Raw genomic sequence first — 23,117 nt, 5'->3', positions numbered from 1 at the left:
CCCAGTACCCGCCTCTCCTGCCACAAGATGTCAAAACATCATGAAATATAGAAAATGTAAAGAGCACGATTAACACACAGCGGAGTGTCATGCTTAGTGCTGCTCGTGAGAAAGGCCCGAGTGTGAGCGAAACCCTGTGTGTCCCCACCTCCTACAGAAAGCCAACAAAGGCCAGAGCCGGGCCATCGAGCGCCTGAAGAAGAAGATGTTTGAGAATGAGTTCCTGCTGCTGCTCAACTCCCCCACAATCCCGTTCAGGATCCACAATCGGAATGGAAAGGTCAGGAAGGGTGGGGGTGGGACCAAGACAGCCCCTTCCTTAGTCCAGAGTGGCCCAGTCTATGGCTTCTGGCCCCAAACTGTAGGAACCAGAAACTCGGGTCCCTCTTCCTAAGGAGGCTGCCGTGGCTCCAGCTATTGACTCACTCTCCCCACTTGTGTGGAATGAGTGCCCTCTGCTGGCCGTCCCTGGCACGGCTGCTCCTGTCACCTTGGCTTTCCAGGAAGGAGCTTCCCCTTCATCCACACACCCCCAGCTGCCTCCTTCTCCAAGGTCAGCCGTGCCGGGATAAGGAGGAGCTTTGGGCCGGGCAAGGTGGCTCACGCCTGTAATCCCAGCACTTTGGGAGGCCGAGGCAGGCAGATGACCTGAGGTCAGGAGTTTGAGACCAGCCTGGCCAACATGGCAAAACCCTGTCTCTACTAAAAATAACAAAAATTAGCCGGGCGTGGTGGCATGCACCTGTAATCCCAGCTACTCGGGAGGCCGAGGCAGGAGAATCGCTTGAGCCTGGGAGGCGGAGGTTGCAGTGAGCCGGGATCGTGCCATTGCACTCGAGCCTGGGTAACGAGTGAAACTCCATCTCAAAAAAAAAAAAGAAGGAGCTTTGGTGGGGTCCCCAGTATCTGGGAATACGTTTGGCCTGACTGGTCACCCACTGCATTCTCGTCTCTCTTCAGAGTTACCTGTTCCTACTGTCCTCGGACTACGAGAGGTCAGAGTGGAGAGAAGCAATTCAGAAACTACAGAAGAAGGGTAAATTCCTACCCCTTCTGCAGTCCCCGATGATGTCTGTGGCAATGATGGGCCTTTTGTATTTCTAAGTATTTCATGTCCAGTATCACGTCTTTGGCCCTCACAGTCACCCTCAAAGGTGCCGGGGATGGGCATTTAAGGATGTTGTATATTGACACCCGAAGAATCTAAGTGATTGGCTTAAAGACATGATGATTTAGTCCTGGGACTAGACAGGGCCCAGCCTGGGCTTTCTCTTTTTCTCTCTGCCTCCCTCTCTCTCTCTCTTTCTCTCTCTCTCTCTCTCTCTCTCTCTCTCTGCCCCTCTTTCTCTCTCTCTCTCTCTCTCTCACACACACACACACACCCCATACACACACCACACAGGCTGGGTGCGGTGGCTCATGCCTGTAATCCCAGTCAGGAGTTTGAGATCAGCCTGGGCAACATGGTGAAACCGCATCTACTAAAAACAAAAATTATCCAGGTGTGGTAGCGGGCACCTGTGATCCCAGCTACTCAGGAGGCTGAAGCAGGAGAATCCCTTGAACCTGGGAGGCGGAGGCTGCAGTGAGCCGAGCTCACAGCACTGTACTCCAGCGTGGGCAACAGAGCGAGACTTCTTCTCAAAAAACAAAACCAAAACACATACACCACACACACACACACACACACACACACACACACACACACACACACACACGCAAACCTCTTCAGTCAGATTCTCCTACTCTGACTCCTCTGACAGCACCTATACCCATCCCCCCGTGTCCACAAATCCTTCCCCCTCCCTCGCAGGGACCAACTCTGCCCCAGGGATTAGCCCCCAGGGAAGAGCAGAGGGTCCTAGTGGACCAGTGCCCACGCTCCCTTCTCTCTCGGCTCTCCCTCCAGATCTCCAGGCCTTTGTCCTGAGCTCAGTGGAGCTCCAGGTGCTCACAGGCTCCTGTTTCAAGCTTAGGACTGTACACAACATTCCTGTCACCAGCAATAAAGACGGTAAGCTCGGGAACCTGAGGTTGCCCAACCGGCAGGTCCCAGCCCCCAGAGCATGGCCGGCTTCCCGTAAGGACCCAGGCAGACAACGTAGCTGTAAATGGCTGATCCCTGCTCGGCTGTGCTGAGACTGTTCACTGGCCTGGGACACAGAGAGCCTGGGTAGGGGCGACTGTCTCCTGAGTTTCCGGATGACCTGGGCTTTTCCTCGGGCCGCTCTGGCTGGCTTGGGAGAACTGGCACCCTGGTGCACTGAGATTGTGCTGTTAATATATTCATGAGAGGGCGGAGCCGGTGGATAAAACGGTGTATGGGAAATGAGGCTGGAAGTTTCCAGGGACCAGCTCTTGAAAGGCCTCAAATGCCAAGCCAGGGAGTTTGGAGTTCATCCCGTAAGCCCAGGAGTCTGGGGGCGTTTTGAGCACTGGGGAGCTGTGATCAGGGCTGGGAACTGACCGGAGTGGGTGGATTCTCGCTGCCTGTGTGCTGGGAAAGGGTCCACTTTGTGAACAGGGTTCTGAAGGCAAGCTTTCCTCGTCATAGGAGGGGCATCTAGGGACCCCTGTGTCCCAAGCGGGGGCAGAGCTGGGCCTTCTCTCTGCCATTAGCAGAATGATTTCTCATATCGGTCAGTTTTCACTGCCAGGATAGGCAGGATTCGGAGGGAGGGACCGTAGCCATGGGGAATGGTACTAAGTCCCTGGGCCAGGATGGTGGGTGTGCTGGACCCCCCAGGCTGAGTGGAGGAGAGAAGGACCCTCCAGCTCTACCCCTGGCAGCTCACATCGGAGGAAGCAGTGGCCTTCGGAAACTTTTTCATCTGGCCACCAGGTGGTGATGTTGGACCAAGACTCAGCTGAGTCTCATACCCCATCTGCCTCCCGCCAGCCTGGGGTGAAGGCCGAGGGGAGCCGCTGACCACCCTCTGCCCTGGGGGCTTTTCTCTCTTGCAGACGACGAGTCTCCAGGACTCTATGGCTTCCTTCATGTCATCGTCCACTCTGCCAAGGGATTTAAGCAATCAGCCAGTAAGTGCCCTGGCCAGGACGAGGTTGGGTGGGCCATTGTGGATCCTGCACTGCTCTGCTCTGCCCAGGATGGGGCCTGCCAGCACGCCTTTAGACGTGGGGTATTCCCCTGAAGGCCAGAAACCAGCTCCTCTTGGCAGGGAGGTCACCCCTGCCCTTTGTCTCCAAAGTCCTCTTTCTCAAGCCCTCCCTGAAGCTGTCTGAAACCTAGGGGCTGGGCGTGGTGGCTCACGCCTGTAATCCCAGCATTTTGGGAGGCCCAGGCGGGCGGATCACCTGAGGTCAGGCGTTCGAGACCATCCAGGCCAACATGGTGAAATTCTGTCTCTACTAAAAATGCAGGCCAGGCGCCCGGTGGCTTAAGCCTGTAATCCCAGCATTTTGGGAGGCCGAGACGGGTGGATCACGAGGTCAGAAGATCGAGACCATCCTGGCTAATACGGTGAAACCCCGCCTCTACTAAAAAATACAAAAAACTAGCCGGGCGAGGTGGCAGGCGCCTGTAGTCCCAGCTACTCGGGAGGCTGAGGCAGGAGAATGGCGTAAACCCGGGAGGCGGAGCTTGCAGTGAGCTGAGATCCGGCCACTGCACTCCAGCCTGGATGACAGAGAGACTCTGTCTCAAAAAAAAACAAAAACAAAAACAAAAATTAGCCAGGCGTGGTGGTGGGCAGCTGTAGTCCCAGCTACTTGGGAGGCTGAGGCCGGAGAATCCCTTGAACCCAGGAGGCGGAGGTTGCTGTGAGCTGAGATCGCACCACTGCACTCCAGCGTGGGCGACAGAGCGAGAATCCTTCTCAAAAAAAAAAAGAAACCGAGGGCAACAAACACATGGACTCCAACTTCATATCTGCCCATGACAAGCTGTGTGACCTTGGGCAAGCTTCTTAACCTCTCTGGGCCTCCACTAAAAGCCAATCACGCTTGTGAATTTTGACACCAGAGAAGGCTCGGATGTGGTGGTGTGTGTGCAGCGTTCCCTGTTGTCTCCTCTATTTGTAGATTCGTCGTACTAAATCTGTTTTTAGTGTTTCACAAAGTACGATTGCACTTCTTTTTTAATTTTTTAAAAATTTTTTTGTAGAGACAGGTTCTTATTATGTTGCCCCGGCTGGTGTTGAACTCCTAGGCTCAACCATCCTCCCACCTCAGCCTCCCAAAGTGCTGAGATTACAGGCGTGAGCTGCTGTGCCCAGTCTGGTTGCACTTTTAAAATTTAATTTAATTTTATATTTTCGAGACAGAGTCTTACTCTGACCCCCAGGCTGGAGTGCAATGGTGCGATCTCGGCTCACTGCAACCTCTGCCTCCCGGGTTCAAGCGATTCTCCTGCCTCAGCCTCCTGAGTAGCTGGGATTACAGGTGCCTGCTACCACGCCCAGCTAATTTTTGTGTTTTTAGTAGAGACGGGGTTTCGCCATGTTAGCCAGGATGGTCTCGATCTCTTGACCTCATGATCCGCCCGCCTTGGCCTCCCGGAGTGCTGGGATTACAGGTGCGAGCCCCTGTGCCCGACCTGGTTGCACTTTTTCTCTACTTGTTACCCACACGGGAATTTGTGAGTCAGTTAGACAGCTGATAGTTTCTACCTATTTGCCAGAGGAGGTCACTGAGTTACAGAGAGGAGAAAAGACTTAACATCACAGAGGATCAGAAACCCCAGGCTCCTGACTCCCTTCCCACTCCCTGCTCCTCACTGGCAGGTGGGATCTGCCCTCGCCCCCTCCCTGCAGTGCCCCACACAGAGGTGACACTGTGGGCCCTTAGAACAGCCTTTCCCAGGAAGCCTCCCTGAGTTCCTGGGGCGAACTGGGCTCCCTTCTTTGTGCCCCCATCCCGCTCCGGGCAAGCCGGTTATAGCACCTGTTGCACCTGTCGTGCTGTTTTGTCACTTACAATTCGCCTCCCACTGTGAGTTCTCTGAGGGCGGGAACCGGGTCTCCTTTACACCGGCATGAACCGGAGCTCAGAAATGTGGAATGAAGTCGTTAATTTACACAGCACCTACCGTGCACCTGGAGAAGATGAGACCGTGGCCGGCGTGTGGACATACTCACACGGTCAAAGCCTGTGGCGTGTTCAAAGCCTCTCAGTCTCCGGCCTGCTCTGAGCCTCCGGCGTCCTGCCGAGGTCACGGAAACATCCCCATTTTACACACAAGGACGCTGAGGCTCGGAGGGGCTCCAGGTTCCTTCCTGGGGTCAGGCAGTAGCAGGTGGTGCAGCAGAATCCACGTCTTCCGGCACCAGAGCCCAGCCTCTTCCCGTTAGGGCACTTCTGGAAGTCTGGCCAGGACCACCACACGGCTGCTCGGGCTGCTTGTTAATGTGGAAGCTTCCTGAACCTTCTCCAAACCCACAGACCCCCCCTTCTGGGGGCTGCTGCTCAGAAGCTTCTGGCTAGTGAGCTCTGTGGGACCGTCCCACCCGTGTGTGGACCAGGCGCCTCCACTCTGCGGACCCCAGATGCCACCCCTCCTCCCTCTCCTGCTTTTCTCTGGCTGGGAGGTCCTCACCTCAGGGAGCCAGGCCCGTGGTGTGGAGCAGGCGTTCTTCTTCCCAGCCTGAGCGGGTGTCAGGGGCGGGTGTCAGAGCCGGGCTGAGCTGCCCCCAAATCTCTCCTTATCCCCAGATTATCCTCACTCCCTTCTCCCCCGCCGCCCCTGACCCTCACATGTCTGTTGTCACTCAGAGGGGAGGCCCTGTGTCTTCAGCCGTGGTAACCTCAGGACCTCAGGACAGGCAGGCCCAGGGTGTAGGCACCGTGACTGTTCCTGCTCTGCAGACAGGGAACCCGGGGTGGGAAGTGAGGTGGTTTGTGCAGAGCTGGGGTGTGGGCCCAGATGGTCTGACTCCGGAACCCTCGCTGTGACCCTGTGAGCCGTCCCCATCCCCTTCCGGAACCCTCGCTCTGACCCTGTGAGCCGTCCCCATCCCTCGCTCTGACCCTGTGAGCCGTCCCCATCCCTCACTCTGACCCTGTGAGCCGTCCCCATCCATCGCTCTGACCCTGTGAGCCGTCCCCATCCCTCGCTCTGACCCTGTGAGCCGTCCCCAGCCCCTTCCAGAACCCTCACTCTGACCCTGTGAGCCGTCCCCATCCCTTGCTCTGACCCTGTGAGCCGTCCCCATCTCCTTCCAGAACCCTCGCTCTGACCCTGTGAGCTGTCCCCAGCCCCTTCCAGAACCCTCGCTCTGACCCTGTGAGCCGTCCCCATCCCCTTCCGGAACCCTCGCTCTGACCCTGTGAGCCGTCACCATCCCTCGCTGTGACCCTGTGAGCCGTCCCCATCCCCTTCCGGAACCCTCGCTCTGACCCTGTGAGCCGTCCCCATCCCTCGCTCTGACCCTGTGAGCCGTCCCCATCCCCTTCTGGAACCCTCGCTCTGACCCTGTGAGCCATCCCCATCCCTCATTCTGACCCTGTGAGCTGTCCCCATCTCCTTCCGGAGCCCTCGCTCTGACCCTGTGAGCCGTCCCCAGCCCCTTCTGGAACCCTCGCTCTGACCCTGTGAGCCGTCCCCAGCCCCTTCTGGAACCCTCGCTGTGACCCTGTGAGCCATCCCCATCCCTCACTCTGACCCTGTGAGCCGTCCCCATCCCTCGCTCTGACCCTGTGAGCCGTCCCCATCCCTCACTCTGACCCTGTGAGCCGTCCCCATCCATCGCTCTGACCCTGTGAGCCGTCCCCATCCCTCGCTCTGACCCTGTGAGCCGTCCCCAGCCCCTTCCAGAACCCTCGCTCTGACCCTGTGAGCCGTCCCCATCCCTTGCTCTGACCCTGTGAGCTGTCCCCATCTCCTTCCGGAACCCTCGCTCTGACCCTGTGAGCTGTCCCCAGCCCCTTCCGGAGCCCTCGCTCTGACCCTGTGAGCTGTCCCCAGCCCCTTCCGGAACCCTCGCTCTGACCCTGTGAGCCGTCCCCATCCCTCTCTCTGACCCTGTGAGCCGTCCCCATCCCTCGCTCTGACCCTGTGAGCCGTCCCCATCCCTCGCTCTGACCCTGTGAGCCATCCCCATCCCTCACTCTGACCCTGTGAGCCGTCCCCAGCCCCTTCCGGAACTCTCGCTCTGACCCTGTGAGCCGTCCCCATCCCTCGCTCTGACCCTGTGAGCCGTCCCCATCCCTTGCTCTGACCCTGTGAGCCATCCCCATCCCTCACTCTGACCCTGTGAGCCGTCCCCAGCCCCTTCCGGAACTCTCGCTCTGACCCTGTGAGCCATCCCCATCCCTCTCTCTGACCCTGTGAGCCGTCCCCATCCCTCGCTCTGACCCTGTTAGCCGTCCCCCAGACCCTCAGGGAGGGTTTGCTCACACTGACATCAGTCCATGATGACAGCACTTCACGGCCCGTCTCAGACACACAGACCCGCTCCCTGGTCTGGCCCAGGCCGGGGTGCTCAGCGCCTCTGTGTTGTTCGCCTGCGAATCCGCCGCACCCACATTCCGTGTGTTCCGATGCCCACCTGGGTCTCCTTTCTGTTGCTCCAGCTGGAGGCTTCTTGGGGCAGCTGCACTCTCCTTTCTGCAGGAAAAAGCCACTCTTGTTTTTGAGACAGTCTCACTCTGTCTTCCAGGCTGCAGTGGCGAGATCTTGGCTCACTGCAACCTCTACCTCCCAGGTTCAAGAGATTCTCCTGCCTCAGCCTCCCGAGTAGCTGGGACTACAGGCACACGCCACCACGCCTGGCTAATTTTTGTATTTTTAGTAGAGATGGGGTTTCACTGCGTTGGCCAGGCTGGTCTGAAACTCCTGTCCTCCAGTGATCTGCCCACCTCGGCCTCCCAAAGTGCTGAGATTTATAGGCGTGAGCTACCGCGCCCGGCCAGGGAAGCTGCTGTTCTGACGGAGAATGGCCCAGCTGGGAGCCACCTGCACCGTCTGCCCGCACTCTGACCTCTGCCTTGATTCACGCTGCAGAGAGCTGGCCATGGTGCCCCAAAGGCACCCCCTCACGGCCTCCGGTACCCTGGGAACAACCTCGGCGTCTCCCTGGAGGTGGGAGGACTGCCGGGGTCTGAGCCCAGTGGGGCTGTGGGTTTGCAGAGGGCCTGGGATCCGGGCCGGTGCTGTGGCATTAGCAGTTATGTCCCAGGATAGATTTTCAGCCTGAAGGCCAGGGTTCAAGATGGAAATGCTGGGGAACGCCCCAGGCCCTGCCCTCCCGCCCCAACCTTCCACCGCCTTGTTACCTGGAGCACTTGGTGGTGGTCGGAGCCTCATTCGCCGTGTGCCGGCTGGGTTCCCAGGCCTGTTCTCGGTACTGTGGGTGCACCGGCGGGCAAGAAAACTCAGGCTTCTCCAGTGTGGTGTTTATGCTGGGCGGGGAGAGAGACTAGGGACGCACGGGCAGAGCAGATCCCTTTGGTGTCTGTTAAGTGCAGCAGAGGAAACCATAGCACCCTGGGCTTGCGGGGGTTGCTCCGAGCGTTCAGGACCCAGAGGCAAAGGCGCTAAACGCCTCCAGCACCTCCCACCCCAAAAATGCCGCTGTTGAGACCTGGGCACCAGTGTCATGAGGAGAGGGGGCACCAGGGTGCTCAGTGAAGAGTTTGTAGTAACGTCTCCATGGTGAGGAAGATGCAGACGCCGCACAGTTGAGGGCCCTTTAGAGGGAGGAGGAGGCCAGAGTGTGGGTTGGGCCGAGGTGAGGAGGGCAGAGCGTGGGCTGGGCTGAGGTGGGGAGGGCAGAGCGTGGGCTGGGCTGAGGTGGGGAGGGCAGAGCGTGGGCTGGGCTGAGGTGGGGAGGGCAGAGCGTGGGCTGGGCTGAGGTGGGGAGGGCAGAGCGTGGGCTGGGCTGAGGTAGGGAGGGCAGAGCCCCTAACAAGGGGGCAAGGGAACAGGAGGAGCCAGATGGTCCAAAGCTTCAGGGAGGCGAGAGCCAAGGTGCCATCCTCAAGGATGTTGGTAAAGACAGATGCGATGTCCCCCTCCATCCTGAGCGCCGCCCCACCGGTCCCACCCTGGCCCCACTCATACAGTATGTCCGTCTGTCTTTCCCCCACAGACCTGTACTGTACCCTGGAGGTGGATTCCTTTGGCTATTTTGTCAGCAAAGCCAAAACCAGGGTGTTCCGGGACACAGCGGAGCCCAAGTGGGATGAGGTGAGTGGCAGGGGCTGGTGTCTCTGCAGGGATCCTTGAGTTTGCCACTGAGTGTGCCGCCACCGCCCTGAGTGTGCCCCCACCGCCTTGAGTGTGCCGCCACCGCCCTGAGTGTGCCGCCACTGCCCCGTGCCCATGGCCTGTCTGCTGGGCACGGCCAGGCCTGTTGGTTGGACCAGCTCTGCCTGCGCCCCCCTTTCCTGCCCCCTGCTCCTCTGGTTTCTGTTCACGGTGTGTGTCTGGGTGTCAGACCCTGAGCTGTCAGCTCAGGCCCCAGACTCCATCGGTGATGGGAGGCCTCTGGGAGCTCTAGAAAATCTGACGTGTTCCTTGTGGGCCGTGCTTAATCGGTCCTCCCTCCAGAGCTGAGGGGCCCGCACCTGCCGGAAAGCCAGGCCTCCCAGCTTCAGAGGTTCAGGGTCCTTTGTCCCATCTTTCCCCAGGAGTTTGAGATCGAGCTGGAGGGTTCCCAGTCCCTGAGGATCCTGTGCTATGAGAAGTGCTATGACAAGACCAAGGTCAACAAGGACAACAACGAGATCGTGGACAAGATCATGGGCAAAGGGCAGATCCAGGTGAGGCCAGGGCACCACAGCAAGGCTGGGGAGCCTCCGGGAGGCGGTTCCAGTTGAAAAGGAATCCTGGTCAAGGAGCCTGCTCTTTGGTGATTTTGGTTCCAAGCTGGTTAGAGGAAAGTTCCCCAGGAGGTGGTTCTCCCCTGCTAGAGGTGGCCGCTTGGTGTGGCCTCGGAAGCCCAGGTGTGTGCCTGGAGCCTCAGGTGGGTCATCCGTGCGTCTGCGAGATGGAAGCAACCAGCTTTGTTTTCACACCCCAGCTTTGGTCTGCGGGTGGCTTTTTCGCGGAACGCCGTAGTGAGGAGGATTGTGAGGCTGCGTCGGCGAACGGTGGGGAGGAATGCTGTGTGTGAGGAGCAGTGTCTGCCGTTGACGGGGGCCGGAGGGAGGCACACGGACCAGGCGTTTGCTGTTCTGCCCGAAGGTCTTAGGGGCCTGCTGGTTGGCTCGGGGACCGGGGGTGGTCTCTGACTTGTTGCTGGGGTGGCTGGACCTTACTCAGCTGTGTTGGGAGCCTGAGGCTTCGGGTGGGAACTTGGGTGTTAGTAGAGGCTGCACCTCAGGTTAAGGGCATTTATGCCGCTGGGCGCAGTGGCTCATGCCTATAATCCCAGCACTTTGGGAGGCTGAGGCAGGTGGATCACGAGGTCAGGAGTTCAAGACCAGCCTGACCAACATGGTGAAACCCCATCTTTACTAAAAACACAAAAATTAGCTGGGTGTGGTGGCGTGCACCTGTAGTCCCAGCTACTCAGGAGGCCAAGGCAGGAGAATCGCTTGAACCTGGGAGGCGGAGGTTGCAGTGAGCCGAGATCGCGCCTGAGTGATAGAGTGAGACCCTGTCTCCAAAAAAAAAAAGAGCATTTATACCTCAGCTGTGCTTTTGGCTCCCTACAAACATAGGTAGGAAAAGGGCTTTTGTGTGTGCTGCCTGTGTCTCTGAAACATTCTGCCAGTTTTGAAGATGGCTGCTATTCACCAGGCTATTAAGAGAACTAGACCTGGGAGCGGGAACGGCGTGGCGTGGTGGATTCACACTCCCGTCTGGCCCCTCGGGTGGCCTCGCGCTGCGCCACAAGTGGTCTGGTTTGGGGGTAGATCCTGTGACCATGACATGAAGGGAGACGGTAACTAACACGTACTGGGGTTGAGCCTCGGGCGTTGGGCGCGCTGGGCTTCTTAACAGTAGCCCCGGACGTGATCCAGGCGCAGGCTGTGATGGCTCCGTCTACAACAGGGGGCTGAACGATGCTTTTTAGCAGGAAGCGTTTGTTCTCTGATGCATTGTCAGGGCCACTGAGTTGGGTGTCTGGCTCTTACCTGCAGGTCCTTGGTGGCATTGCCCCCGGGGAGCTGTGTGGGTCTCCCACTCCCCGCCCCGTCTCAGGCTCCAGTGTTTGAACCAGGGGCCCCACATGGAGGGGCCTGGCCTCCGCCGCATACGCCCCGTGTTCTTAAACACGTCTCTTTCCGATGCTGTGGGGCCGGCCACCCTGCTTCTCGGTACTCATCGCCAGGGAGACAGGGCTGCCAGGCAACTGCCAGCCAGTCCTTCATTATTTAGAAAATGGGCTCTAGAGATTCAGTCCCTGGGATCTGCTCTCTGCAGAGATAAGGGGTGAGAGCTCCATCTCCCGGTCCCTGGGACAGGCACAGAAGGGTTCTGGGCTGGCTCGTCCAGCCCCGGGAGACGCCCAGGCGAGAGACAAGAGTGGCCGCCATGCCACACTCCGTGGGCCACTGGTGGCTGTGGAATAGAAGAGTTACGGGGGTGTGCCAGGCAGCCAGCTTTGTGGGCATGGCGGGCCCCAGCCCCTCGAGGACTCAGCCTCCAGGGCCCGAGGACACATTCCCCCACCTGGACTTCAGCCCCGTCGCCTCCCTCCTTCTCACTCAGCTGCACAAGCCCGGGAGAAACACACTGTCAGTCACTGCAAGCCTCTTGGAGACGGGAGCAGATGGAGGCCGTGGGGGAGGGAGGAAGCCAGGTTACGTTTGGCAAAGCAGAAGGCAGAGTCTGGTAAGGGAAATGTTTCTGTGTTTAAGCTTCGAGGAATGTTAAATGCCTGGGAGTTGATATTAAAAGAAACACAAACCTTCCTGCTGCCAGCTGACCTGGGTCTGTGAGCGGGCAGTTCAGAGCCAGCGTCCCCTGGAGGCCTTTGAGGTCCCCCAGCACTCAGCGTGCTGAGGCCCGGCCCTGGCCCTCCGCCGCAGAACCATCTCACCAGCTTCCTCCAGTGGGGGAGGCATCCCCCGGGGGCGTGGCTCAGAAAGTCTCGCCTATGACTGCCCTCGGAGCCCCCGCGGATGGCCAGGCTGGGAGAAGAGTCGAAACAGAGCTGTTCCCACGAACCTGGGCCCCACGGAGTCATGGAACAGTCTGTCCCCACAGCTTGTCCCTGCCTCCCCTCCAGCCACGCATCTAAGGAAGGGAACTGGCACTGGCCTCTGGAATGCCGTTTTGCTGCCCCCCAGCAGGCGCTGAGGACATAGTCGGAGGTGGCTTTGAGATAGGGTCCAGCCCTCAGGGATATTCAGAGGGCCTGAAGGAAAGGCAGGAGGAGGAGGACGGCTGCCTCTGGGGCCCCCCCTTCTCTCTAGGCCCCCTCCCACCAGCCCATCCAGAGAAATCAAGGACCCTACGGCCTAAGCGCAGGCGTTTGCTGCTGTGATGAGGCCCCCACTCTGGGTCGCCTGATGGGGCAGTGGGGCAGGAGTCTGAGCGGCGGGCTGGGGTGGGGGCAGCATTTAGTGACAGACAGATGGCAGCACGCGTCACCGGTGTGTGTCCAGCACTCGTGCTCCCGGAGGCCGCTTCCCGAACGTCATTTCCTCGTGTGATCCTTGTCTTGGTCCTCCAGGGAGAATGACAGTCCCTGCGCCCCATTTTACAGATGAGGACACTGGGGTGCTGAGTTTAAGTACCTTGGTCAAGCCACCTCTGCGTACGGTATGTGGGGAAGGCCATGCTCCCTCCTCTGTGCAGTGGCCCCACGTCTCAGGCCTTTGTCGACAAGTCCCCCAGCCCAGCAGAGGGCCGTGGCGTGGCTGGTGGCCTGGAGAGGCAGCTGAGGTGCTGCTTTATGGCATAAGGCAAGCCTCCTTTGTTTTGGAGTCCCCGGGGCAGGGGACACTTGTGCCTGGTGCCCTTGGGAGGAAGGAGAGGAGCACACGTGGGAAAGAGCAGGAGGCGGTGGGCAGATCACGAGGTCGGGAGTTCGAGACCAGCCTGGCCAACATGGCGAAACCCCGTTCCTACTAAAAATACAAAAATTAGCTGGACCTGGTGACTGGGCATGGTCCATAATCCCAGCACTTTGGGAGGCCGAGGTGGGCGGATTACGAGGTCGGGTGTTTGACACCCCCTGCCCTGGTCAACATAGCGAAACCCTGTTTCTACTAAAAATACAAAAATTAGCTGGGTGTGTGGCTCACGCCTATAATCCCAGCCCTTTGGGAGGCCAAGGCGGGCGAATTACGAGGTCGGAAGTTTGAGATCCGTCTGGCCAACATGGCGAAACTCCGTCTCTACTAGAAATACAAAAATTAGCCGGGTGTGGTGATGCGTGCCTATAATCCCAGCACTTCGGGAGGCCAGGGCCAGGGGATCACCTGAGGTCAGGAGTTCGAAACCAGCCTGGCCAACATGGCGAAACCCCCTCTCTACTAAAAATACAAAAATTAGCCAGGCATGGTGGCGGGCACCTGTAGTCCCAGCTACTTGGGAGGCTGAGGCAGGAGAATCACTTGAAGCTGGGAGGTGGAGGTTGCAGTGAGCCGAGACTGCTCCATTGCCCTCCAGCGTGGGTGAGACAGAGTGAGATTCTGTCTGGGAAAGAAAAGAAAAGAGGAGGAGGGGCACTTAGTGTGATCTGTGAGGTCCCAGCTCCGCAGGTGCAGGGTCCTGGCCTCAAGGGACCCACTGTCAGATTGGAAAGACAAGTCTGTTGATCTATGTTCTCCAGTGAGAAGAACGCAGAATGCCAGTCACAATAGCCGTGCACACATTGGCGAGCCCAGGACGAGCCCAGCACGGTGCTAAATGCTTCTGTCTGCTGTCTCAGGGGATCTTCCCAGGACCCTGTGGGAGAGGAATGGCATCACAGCTAGAAAGACGAGGAAGCTGGGGCTAAGGAGCCCGGCCAAGGCCATGTGCCCAGGAGTGAGCCAGGGCGGGCAGCTGGCTGCAGAGCCCGTTTCTAGATGCCCCGCTGCCTCCTGCCATAAGAAGACGGAAGATTGTCCCGCAGGAATTCAAAGGCAGAAGGGTCACCCTGGGGTGGAATTAGGGAGGCTTCAAGGAGGAGGTGGAACGAGAGTGATTTGGCAGCCCTGGGTTTTTTAATTCCGGAAGCAATGTTTGTATGAGAAAGAAAATTGCAGTAGAAGCAAAGAAACTTGAAACATAATCAGAAACCATCCCTACTCCCACTCCTCCAAAGCAGCCAATTTATTCTGTGCCTTTTCCCTTCTTGAGGTGTACACATTTTTATAGAGATTTAATCAGGGCCTGGATTGTCTGTTTGTATATTTTCATGGATTATTATAAACCTCCTCTTTTTCTAGGGCTGTATGGAGTCTTCCTAAGCACCTTTTTGGATACTTTGTTAAAAGTACTTTATATTGTTTATAGAAATCGTTGTATAAAACGGCCAGCGCAGTTGCTATGCTAAGGCTCTGTGTTATTCTAGCAAGGTGGGCAGGCTCTGCATCTGCAGAAAGGAGTAGGGTGGGCATTCCAGGGAGGAAGGAATGTGAAGGGAGGGTCCCAGGAAATTCAGGAGCCTCAGCAGGCGTGGCGTGGGAGCTGTGAGCAACGCCAGTAGAAGGAATGAATAAAAGGAGAGGATTTGTGGGGGTTTTGGCCGGAAGAAGTCTTTTTTTTTTTCTTTGAGATGGGGTCTCTCTCTCTTGCCCAGGCTGGAGTGCAATGGCGCGATCTCGGCTCACTGCAACCTCTGCCTCCCAGGTTCAAGCGATTCTCCTGCCCCAGCGTCCCGAGTAGCTGGGATTACAGGTGCCCACGACCATACCTGGCTAATTTTTATATTATTAGTAGAGACGGGGTTTCACCACGTTGACCAGGCTGGTCTCGATCTCCTGAGCTAGGGCGATCTGCCCGCCTCGGCTTCCCAAAGTGCTGGGACTACAGGTGTGAGCCACCGTGCCTGGCCTGGAAGAAATCTTAGAGGGCATTTCATACAATCCTGTTTTTCGGAGAGAAGGAAATGGACACCAGCAAGGGTGAGCGAGACAGCCGCAGTCACAGAACTTGTTAGTGGGTGAACGAGGGCCCCAGACTCAGGGACACCATCCCAGTCCGCTTAGCTGGGAGCCCCCCACCGCCCGGCTCTTGCCCCTGCCCCCCACGTAGTCTGCCCTGGTTCCTGGTCCCAGGGGACTCCAGTCTGTTTATCCTACTCTATTTCCAGCCTTGCCGCTGGAGCGACCTACCCGCGAGCTGATTAGCATATTCCCAGGGTCCGGCCCTTCTTGGCTGGCTGGCTCTGAGGAAAGAGCTTTCCCTTGGGGCCCCACAGCTAAGTTTCTGCCACAGTCCCCAGACTGGAGAAGGGTCTGAGACCAAGGAGCTACTTAAACCCGAGGGGCCCTCTCCACCCCCTGCCTGCTCCCCCGCCCTGCCTCATCCTTCCCTCTCTCGCTCGCCGCAAGCTGCGGACAGCCCTCACCCCACACTCCACCTCTGCTTCCTGTGCCTGGGAGGCAGCTGCACTTCCCCACGTGCCTGCCAGGGCCGCCCTCCCTGGGTACAGCAGTGCTGAAGACCCTATGGTGGGAGGGGCAGGTTCTAGGCCAAGAAGGAAGCTCCAACGTCTCGATGCTGGGTCCCTGGCTCACCCTTACCCCCGACGGCAGAGTTTGGGGCCCTGGCTCACCCTCATCCCCAATGGCAGAGTTTGGGGGCTAGGCTCACCCTCACCCCCAATGGCAGAGTTTGGGGGCGGTGGTTCACCCTCACCCCTGATGGCAGAGTTTGGGCCTGATGGGGTCCCTCCCCTTCCTCCCTTTCCCTTCCAAAGCTTGGAGCCTGTGTCTGACGGGAGGAGTGGCAGGAAGAGGTAGTTTCTTTGACATTCTTGACCTGCCACCTGGAAGCTTGAGAGAGATCAGAGATATTAGAACTGACACTCTGAGGAGGTCATGAAGGCCAGTCCCCTGCCTCGGGACTGGGAATGGCTCACAAAGCCCAGATTGGCAAATCCGATGGTGTCTACACCCTCTTTCTTTTTACTTTTTTTTTTTTTTAAGACGGAGTCTCGCTCTGCAGCCCAGGCTGGAGTGCAGTGGCGTGATCTTGGCTCACTGCAACCTCCGCCTCCCAGGTTCAAGCAATTCTTCTGCCTCAGCCTCCCGAATAGGTGGGATTACAGGTACCCGCCACCACGCCTGGCTGATTTTTGTATTTTTAGTAGAGACAGGGTTTCACCGTGTTGGCCAGGATGGTCTTGATTTCCTGACCTCATGATCCGCCCGCCTTAGCCTCCCAAAGTGCTGGGATTACAGGTGTGAGCCACGGTGCCCAGCCAAGTTTCTTTATTGATCCAATGGGGATAGCTATTCCTACTCCACCTTCAACACTAGCTTAAAGGATCTCACGTATCTGGAAGAGCCAGTCAGTGCTGTGACATGCATGTCCACACTTTTCACGAGTTTACTCACTTGTTTCTGTTTATGATACATCTTCTGAATGGCAGGCCCTGGGCTGTGGGTACAAAGAATGACCAGGACCTCACCCTCTGGTAAAGAAAACAAGAGAACTTAGGCCAGGCACAGTGGCCTAAGTTAAATTAGGCCTAAGTTAATTAAAAAAAATTAGCCGGGCATGATGGCGGGCTCCTGTAATCCCAGCTACTTGGGAGGCTGAGGCGGGAGAATTGTTTGAACCAGGACCCGTGAGGTAGAGGTTGCGGTGAGCTGAGATTGTGCCATTACACTGCAGCCTGGGCTACAGAGCGAGGCTCTGTCTCAAAAAAAGGAAAGCGAGAACTTGGATCATTCAGCCAGTGTTGCCAGGGTTTTGAGGCCAGACGGATCTTGGGGGCTGAGTCTAGCTTTCTCCGTCGTTAGTTGGGAGAACAGAGTGAGTATCTTTGCCTCTCTGAGCCGCAGCTTCCTGACCTGTGAGAGGACTGAATATGAGGGTCCGTGAAACCCTGGACCCAGGGCCTGGCACGGAGTCAGTACTGGTTTGCCCTCAGCTGGCAGGTTCGGGCAACCTGTCCCCCACCCCCCTCCAGTGGTTCTGGGTGTCACTTGTCCAGCAGCCCCCTCCTAAAGGCTGTCACCTACAAGTGGTCCCCTGGGTCAGGGCCTTTGGCTGGCCGAGGCAGCATTATTTCTTAAGCTAATGGGGTCAGACTGGGCTTTGCTGAATCAATCTGAGTAGGGGCGGGGAAGTCAAGGTTGGGGCCCTCACCGCCTGCTGGCCTGAGGTTTCCCTACCATGACCCGGTGTGGCAGCTCTGAGCTTGGCCTGGTGTAGTCGGGAACAAGGGGCCTTTGTCAGCGGCTGGGGAGCAGCTTCTGGTTTCAATTACTCTGCAGAACACGAGGAAGTTTGCAGCGAACGTGGGGCTGGAGCCCGCCGGGGCAGGAGGCAAGGGCTCCCCTGCCCCACTTCCCTCCCTCTGGCCCCGTTCAACTCTGCCTGGGGGTCCTGCGCATCCTGGGGACCCCGGAATCTTAGCCCAGAGCCCCTTCCCACTCCGGCCCCCTCGTTCTTCACGGGTGGTCCTGGGACCCCTCCCAGGCAGATGACCCACGTCCGTCAATGGGGGTCCTCAGTGCCTTCCCCCGTTCATCCTTCCAGGCGTCATGCATGGACCACACAGACCACAGCTGGGCTCCTGGCCCTGAGGGAGGCCTTGGTTCAACTGGGAAGGAAGACAGGCCTTTCCCTTTGGTTCCACCTCGCCTGTCCCCAACCCCTGTCCTGGCCCTCACGGCCCCCGTAGCTCCCTGTCCTGGGACACTGGAGTGGCCTCTCCCTGGAAGATCAGTCCCACATCGGCGCCCACCAAGGCCAGGAGCGCATGTCAGGCTGCGCGTCGGCTCCTGGCGTAGGAGTGCTGCCCTCACAGCTGGCCTGCGTGGAGCTCCTCCCTCTGCCGCCACCCCCACCCCTGTGCCAGTTCCCCAGGCACATGGGGACCTGGGAGGCTGAGCCCCAGGCCTGGTTCTACTTCCTCCTCACTCTCCACTTCCTCCCAGGGCCCCCTGACTGCAGCCATTGTCCTGCTCTGGCCCCGCCCGGCCCAGCTGTTTCACGCACATTTGTTCTCCAGCCCAGACTCCCACCTGCTGTCCCTCTTCAAGGCAGGTCTGGACGCCCGGTTCTCCTTGGAGAGTGGGCGGCAGAGCCTGTCCTGGGTGGCGGAAGTCAGGGGCAGGGTCCCTCGAGAATGCCTGCCCTGCCATCAAAAGCTTTTCCAAACATGGGGCACAAACCTCTCTCGTCAGCCCTGCTCAGCTGCCCCCATCGCCCAGGTGTTCCTGATTTTGGGAGCCTGGTCTCTGCCCAGTGGATTCTGGGCAGGAAGCATCCAATGGGAAACAGATGGAGGCGTCAGTCGGCTCCCCCCGCTCCCCTCCACCCCTGGGAAGTGCCACCTTGTCAGGCAGGCCGGGAGCCTGCTCCCCCTGACCCACCTCTGAGGGGCGGGCACCATGCAGAGAAGCCGGTCCAGACAGGACCTCAGGAGCCAATGCAGTCAGGCCCTGAGAACATCCAGCCTCCCGACAAACCAAAACAAAGGTGTTCTCAGCTCTGGGTGCCGGGCTCCCAGACTCAGAGGCACAGGACCCGCGGGGGTGCCGGGCTCCCAGACTCAGAGGCACAGGACCCGGGTTTGATCTCAGCCGGCCAACCCCGGGTGACCCTTCAGAGAGTGTCATCTTGGGTCTGTGGGCGTTCAGTAAACTCGCCGAGGCAGAAGCCGCAGACATAGATGACTCCCCGGCTGCAGGCGGAGGCTACTGCTTCCTCCTCGGAATCCAAAGAATCAGCCCCAGGGTTGTCCTACTTTCTGTGTTTTCTGAAAGCTTCGAGAGAAGGACACCACCGAAGGGTTGCTAGAGAATTCCTAGAGTTAGGGCTGAGGCTGCAGATGAATGCTGAGCGGGGGTCACCTTTAGGGTCGGCTCTGCTGGCCTCTCAAGCCTGCGGCCACCGCAGACTCACAGCAGCCCCTCATGGCCAGCCCCTGCCTTGCCGTGGACAGTGGTGATGCTGGCTGAGGGTCTAAGCCCCAGTGCAGCCTGCAGCCTTGGGCTGGGGCAGGGAGGGCTGGGCACAGCGTGTTCACGCCCTTTGAGGCAAGGCTGAGCTGCCCTGCCTTCAGGAAAGACCGTAGCGTGACTGGAGATGCAAGACAACCTAGACAGGCCCGCCTGACCGACTAGACAGGCGCTGTTCCCTTGCGAGGCTGCTGAGGCGAACCCACAGCCACAGAGCAAAAGTCCCGAGTTTCCCAAAGCAGGGAGAGAAGTGGAGACAAGACATGAGCTGCAGGTTCAACGTCTGACCCGGAGGCGTCCTTACAAAGGCCCTAATCTCTCTCACCCCCACACATCCCCCACCTCGTGGGAGCGAGGCCCTTGGGAGAACTGCCTGTAGGGGCTGCTGGAGGCTGCTGGCGGCCCAGGCACAGAACCTAAGGTCTGAGCTGTAGATGCCTGAAAGGAGGGCAGGGCGGTGGGGTGTGCCTCAGATTCTGCCTGTGGGGCTTGGGAATTCCCGGGAGGGACGTGAGCCCCAAGGCAGGCGAGGGGTGGTGGAAAAGCAGGTGTGAACAGGTGGGCCCCACATCCCCTCTTCAGCCAGGGCCCCTGCTCTCTCTGCTTCTGCTTTTATCGGACGAGGTGGGCAGGGAGACTTCGGCATAAAATTTCATTTGGAAATAAAGGCAGGGGTGCGTCCTCAGCAGAAAAGAAATACCGCCGGAGACCGTTTGTCTGTTCCCAGCTCCTGATTTGACAGCTGTGGAAATCGAACCCAGAGAGAAAAATGTGGCTTTTGAGTCCGCAGGTCCCTGGCTCCCAGGGCCTGCTTTTGGCCACCGTGAGCTCGGAGCTTGGGTGGAAGGGAGGTGTTCGGGAATCCAGGATGAAGAAAGAACAGGGAGGCTCGGCTGACCCCATCCCACCTTCAGGTCTCAGCCCCTCCTGCCTCAGGCTGCCATGTCCGGCTGTGCTGGGAGACCCGGCCACACCCCCTCCTTCCCGGGAGGAGCAGGCAAGCAGCCCAGGGGGCCTTCGGCGGCAGGGACGGCACACTGAGGGGCCACGCCCTGCCCACTCGGTCCCCCGGTGGGTTTTGTTCTAGATAAGCAAGATGTTCCCAAAGGCTCAAATGCATTTTTCACCCTTCTCCGTGACTAAATGTGCTGTGAGAATCGCTAGGGGTTGCCAGGAACGGGTTGTCAGGACACTTCTCCTGCAGCAGACAAGCTCTTGGGCGGTTTCAGTCTCTCTTCTGCATCTAGAACCAGCGAGCACCCTGGCGACACCAGCCTGACGTCGCCAGAGGGAGGCTGGAGGTCAGGCAGAGGGAGGCTGGAGCTGTGTGAGAAGCAGCACGTACTCGGGACTGCACTGTGAGCCGACGCAGGCCTTTGGGGAGTTGGGAGGACAGCAGGTTACCTTGGGCAGGCCTAGGTCTGGGCCGTGGAGCAACTCACTTTCATCCTGACTGCCTTCTTCCTTACACTGTGCCTATCTTTAACCTTGAGCCTACCCGGGACCCCTCTCCCAGCCCCACCTGGATGGAAGGACGGATGGACGGATAGAAGGAAATGTAGCTCCTAGGCTCTGCTCTACCATTGGCTGCTGGGTGACTCCTGTCCCTGGGCCGAATGCAGGCTCTGAGCATTGCAGATACCCAGAGGTATCCGATGGGTGGGGAGAAAGACCTAGAGTGAGTGAGTCTCAGTGTCTCATGCTGGGAAGACACTTGGCCTTCCAGTCTGTAGGTTTTGGTTAGGGTCAGTACAGGAAACGGTCAGAACACACAGTAAGAATGCAGTGACCACAGAGCCACCGAGTTAGGGGGAGACTCCCGTCCCCACTCCCCCACAGCTGTCCCCAGAACGTGCCATCCTGCACGCCCTCTGCATGGGCGCTGGGCACTCCGGGCTCCCATGCACAGCCTGCTTGTCTCTCAGCCTGGAGCCTGCGCCTGTCTTTGGGCAGGACCCACTGGCAGGCTCTCTGCAGCCCCCAAAGCCTCGGGCCTGCCCCACTCTTCTCCAGCACCTTCTTGCCTCCCAGCTCTGCTCCTTTGATGCCCGCTCGGTGCCATGATCCCCTGGGGCTGAGAGAGGGAGTGTTCTTGGCAGACCTGAGCCACATCCCCCTCGGTGCCCGTCCCCAAGGGTGCCAGGCTCCTCTTGGGCTCTGAACTCTCTGGGTGGCCTCTTGGGGCTCTCCCCACCACAGCTGGTTCCCAGGCTATCCCCACTGGGGTGCCTGTGGCCTTGGGCTAGCTGGCTGCTCAGAAACCCCCTCTTCTGGAGTCATTTGCGCTAAGAGAGAGGACGGGGGATCGGGGTTCTAGTGTGGGCTGGGGGAGATGAGCGTCGTTCTGTTGGGAAAAAGGAGGTCACTCTGGAAAAGCGGCAGCTGCATTTCTAGGTTCTGAGGCAGAACCTTCCTCCTGGTGCTCACAGGCTGGAGGATTTGCCTGGAAGCCGTCCCCACCCCCAGCTGTCACCAAGGCAGCCCCACCGCAGTCCTTGCCCCTCCCGCCCACACGTTGCCGGATGTGTGTTATTCCCTGTTGACCTTTTTTCTTCGTTGATGCTGCTGCTGATCACCTTAACCTGATTTTACCTCAATCGTGGCTGTGCTGGGTAGCATGACCCCCGCCCTAGGCATAACGCCGGGTCCCACCCACGTCTCCCCAGGGACAGCCCCCCTCATTCCCCTGGCAGAGAGTCTGGGGAGGGGCTGAGGGAGGATGGGATGGTCCACTAGGAATGTTTTTAATTCCAAAGGCAGTGACATCTGTTCGTGGGGGTCTTTTACCACCCAGGCTCTGTTTATCCCACCAGGGGAGTCTTATAGTTCATCTGAGGAAGGCTCTGCCAGGTGTGGGGGATGGAAGGGGTGGGGGAGCAGGTGTGGGGGATGGAAGGACTGGGGGAGCAGGTGTGGGGGATGGAAGGGGTGGGGGAGCAGGTGTAGGGGATGGAAGGGGTGGGGGAGGAGGTGTGGAGGATGAAAGGGGTGGGGGAGGAGGTATGGGGGATGGAAGGACTGGGGGAGCAGGTGTGGGGGATGGAAGGGGTGGGGGAGCAGGTGTGGGGCATGGAAGGGCTGGGGGAGCAGGTGTGGGGGACAGAAGGGGTGGGGGGAGCAGGTGTGGGGGATGGAAGCAGTGGGGGGAGCAGGTGTGGGGGATGGAAGGGAAGGGAGAGCAGGTGAGGGGGATGGAAGGGGTGGGGGAGCAGGTGAGGGGGATGAAAGCGGTGGGGGGAGCAGGTGTGGGGGATGGAAGGGGTGAGGGGAGCAGGTGAGGTGGATGGAAGGGGTGGGGGAGGAGGTGTGGGGGATGAAAGGGGTGGGGGAGCAGGTGGGGGATGGAAGGGGTGGGGGAGCAGGTGGGGGATGGAAGGGATGGGGGGAGCAGGTGTGGGGGATGGAAGGGAAGGGAGAGCAGGTGAGGGGGATGGAAGGGGTGGGGGAGCAGGTGTGGGGAATGGAAGGGAAGGGAGAGCAGGTGAGGGGGATGGAAGGGGTGGGGGGAGCAGGTGTGGGGGATGGAAGGGGTGGGGGGAGCAGGTGTGGGGGATGGAAGGGGTGGGGGGAGCAGGTGTGGGGGATGGAAGGGGTGGGGGAGCAGGTGGGGGATGGAAGGGGTGGGAGAGCAGGTGTGGGGGATGGAAGGAGTGGAGGGGAGCAGGTGTGGGGGATGGAAAGGGTGTGGGGGAGCAGGTGTGGGGGATGGAAGGGATGGGGGAGCAGGTGTGGGGGATGGAAGGGATGGGGGAGCAGGTGTGCGGGATGGAAGGAGTAGGGGGAGCAGGTGTGGGGGATGGAAGGGGTCGGGGGTAGCAGGTGTGGCTGGATGGAAGGGGTGCAGGAGGAAGGAGTATGGCCACTTCCCCGGTAGTTGGGATAGTCTGAACCGAGCCCAGCAGAGATGAGGAAGGGTCTGTGGTGGGCTGCAGGGACTAGAATTCAGACTTCTGCTTTTGCTGGGGATATTTGTCTTGCATGGATCTTCTTCCACCCAAGACCATGGACTCCAGGAAACGATGAGTCGGGCTTGGGGGAGAGAAGGCAAGTCTGTGCCATCCCCAGAGCAAGCCCCCAGTCCAGAGGGAGAAAGGGAAAGATGAGCGTCTCAGGGGAAGACTCCCAGCTCAGCTACC

At 58.9% G+C, this 23,117-nt stretch overlaps 1 protein-coding gene across 4 annotated transcripts in view; it reads left to right on the top strand.

The window, feature by feature from the left end:
- Positions 1-23,117, top strand: part of ABR (ABR activator of RhoGEF and GTPase) — a 231,408-nt gene that overhangs the window by 174,643 nt on the left and 33,648 nt on the right. For all 4 annotated transcript variants that reach the window (XM_037987870.2, XM_037987871.2, XM_073023849.1 and 1 more), the window contains 6 exons: positions 158-280; positions 961-1,036; positions 1,910-2,014; positions 2,965-3,039; positions 9,048-9,145; positions 9,589-9,720. In XM_037987870.2, coding sequence (XP_037843798.2) covers positions 158-280; positions 961-1,036; positions 1,910-2,014; positions 2,965-3,039; positions 9,048-9,145; positions 9,589-9,720 — 609 coding nt within the window. The remainder of the gene's footprint in view (positions 1-157; positions 281-960; positions 1,037-1,909; positions 2,015-2,964; positions 3,040-9,047; positions 9,146-9,588; positions 9,721-23,117) is intronic.

Source organism: Chlorocebus sabaeus, chromosome 16, assembly GCF_047675955.1.
Source record: "Chlorocebus sabaeus isolate Y175 chromosome 16, mChlSab1.0.hap1, whole genome shotgun sequence".
Taxonomy (NCBI): Eukaryota; Metazoa; Chordata; class Mammalia; order Primates; family Cercopithecidae; genus Chlorocebus; species Chlorocebus sabaeus.
The sequence above is the reverse complement of the archived record's forward strand: the minus strand, read 5'-3'. Positions and strand labels throughout refer to the sequence as shown.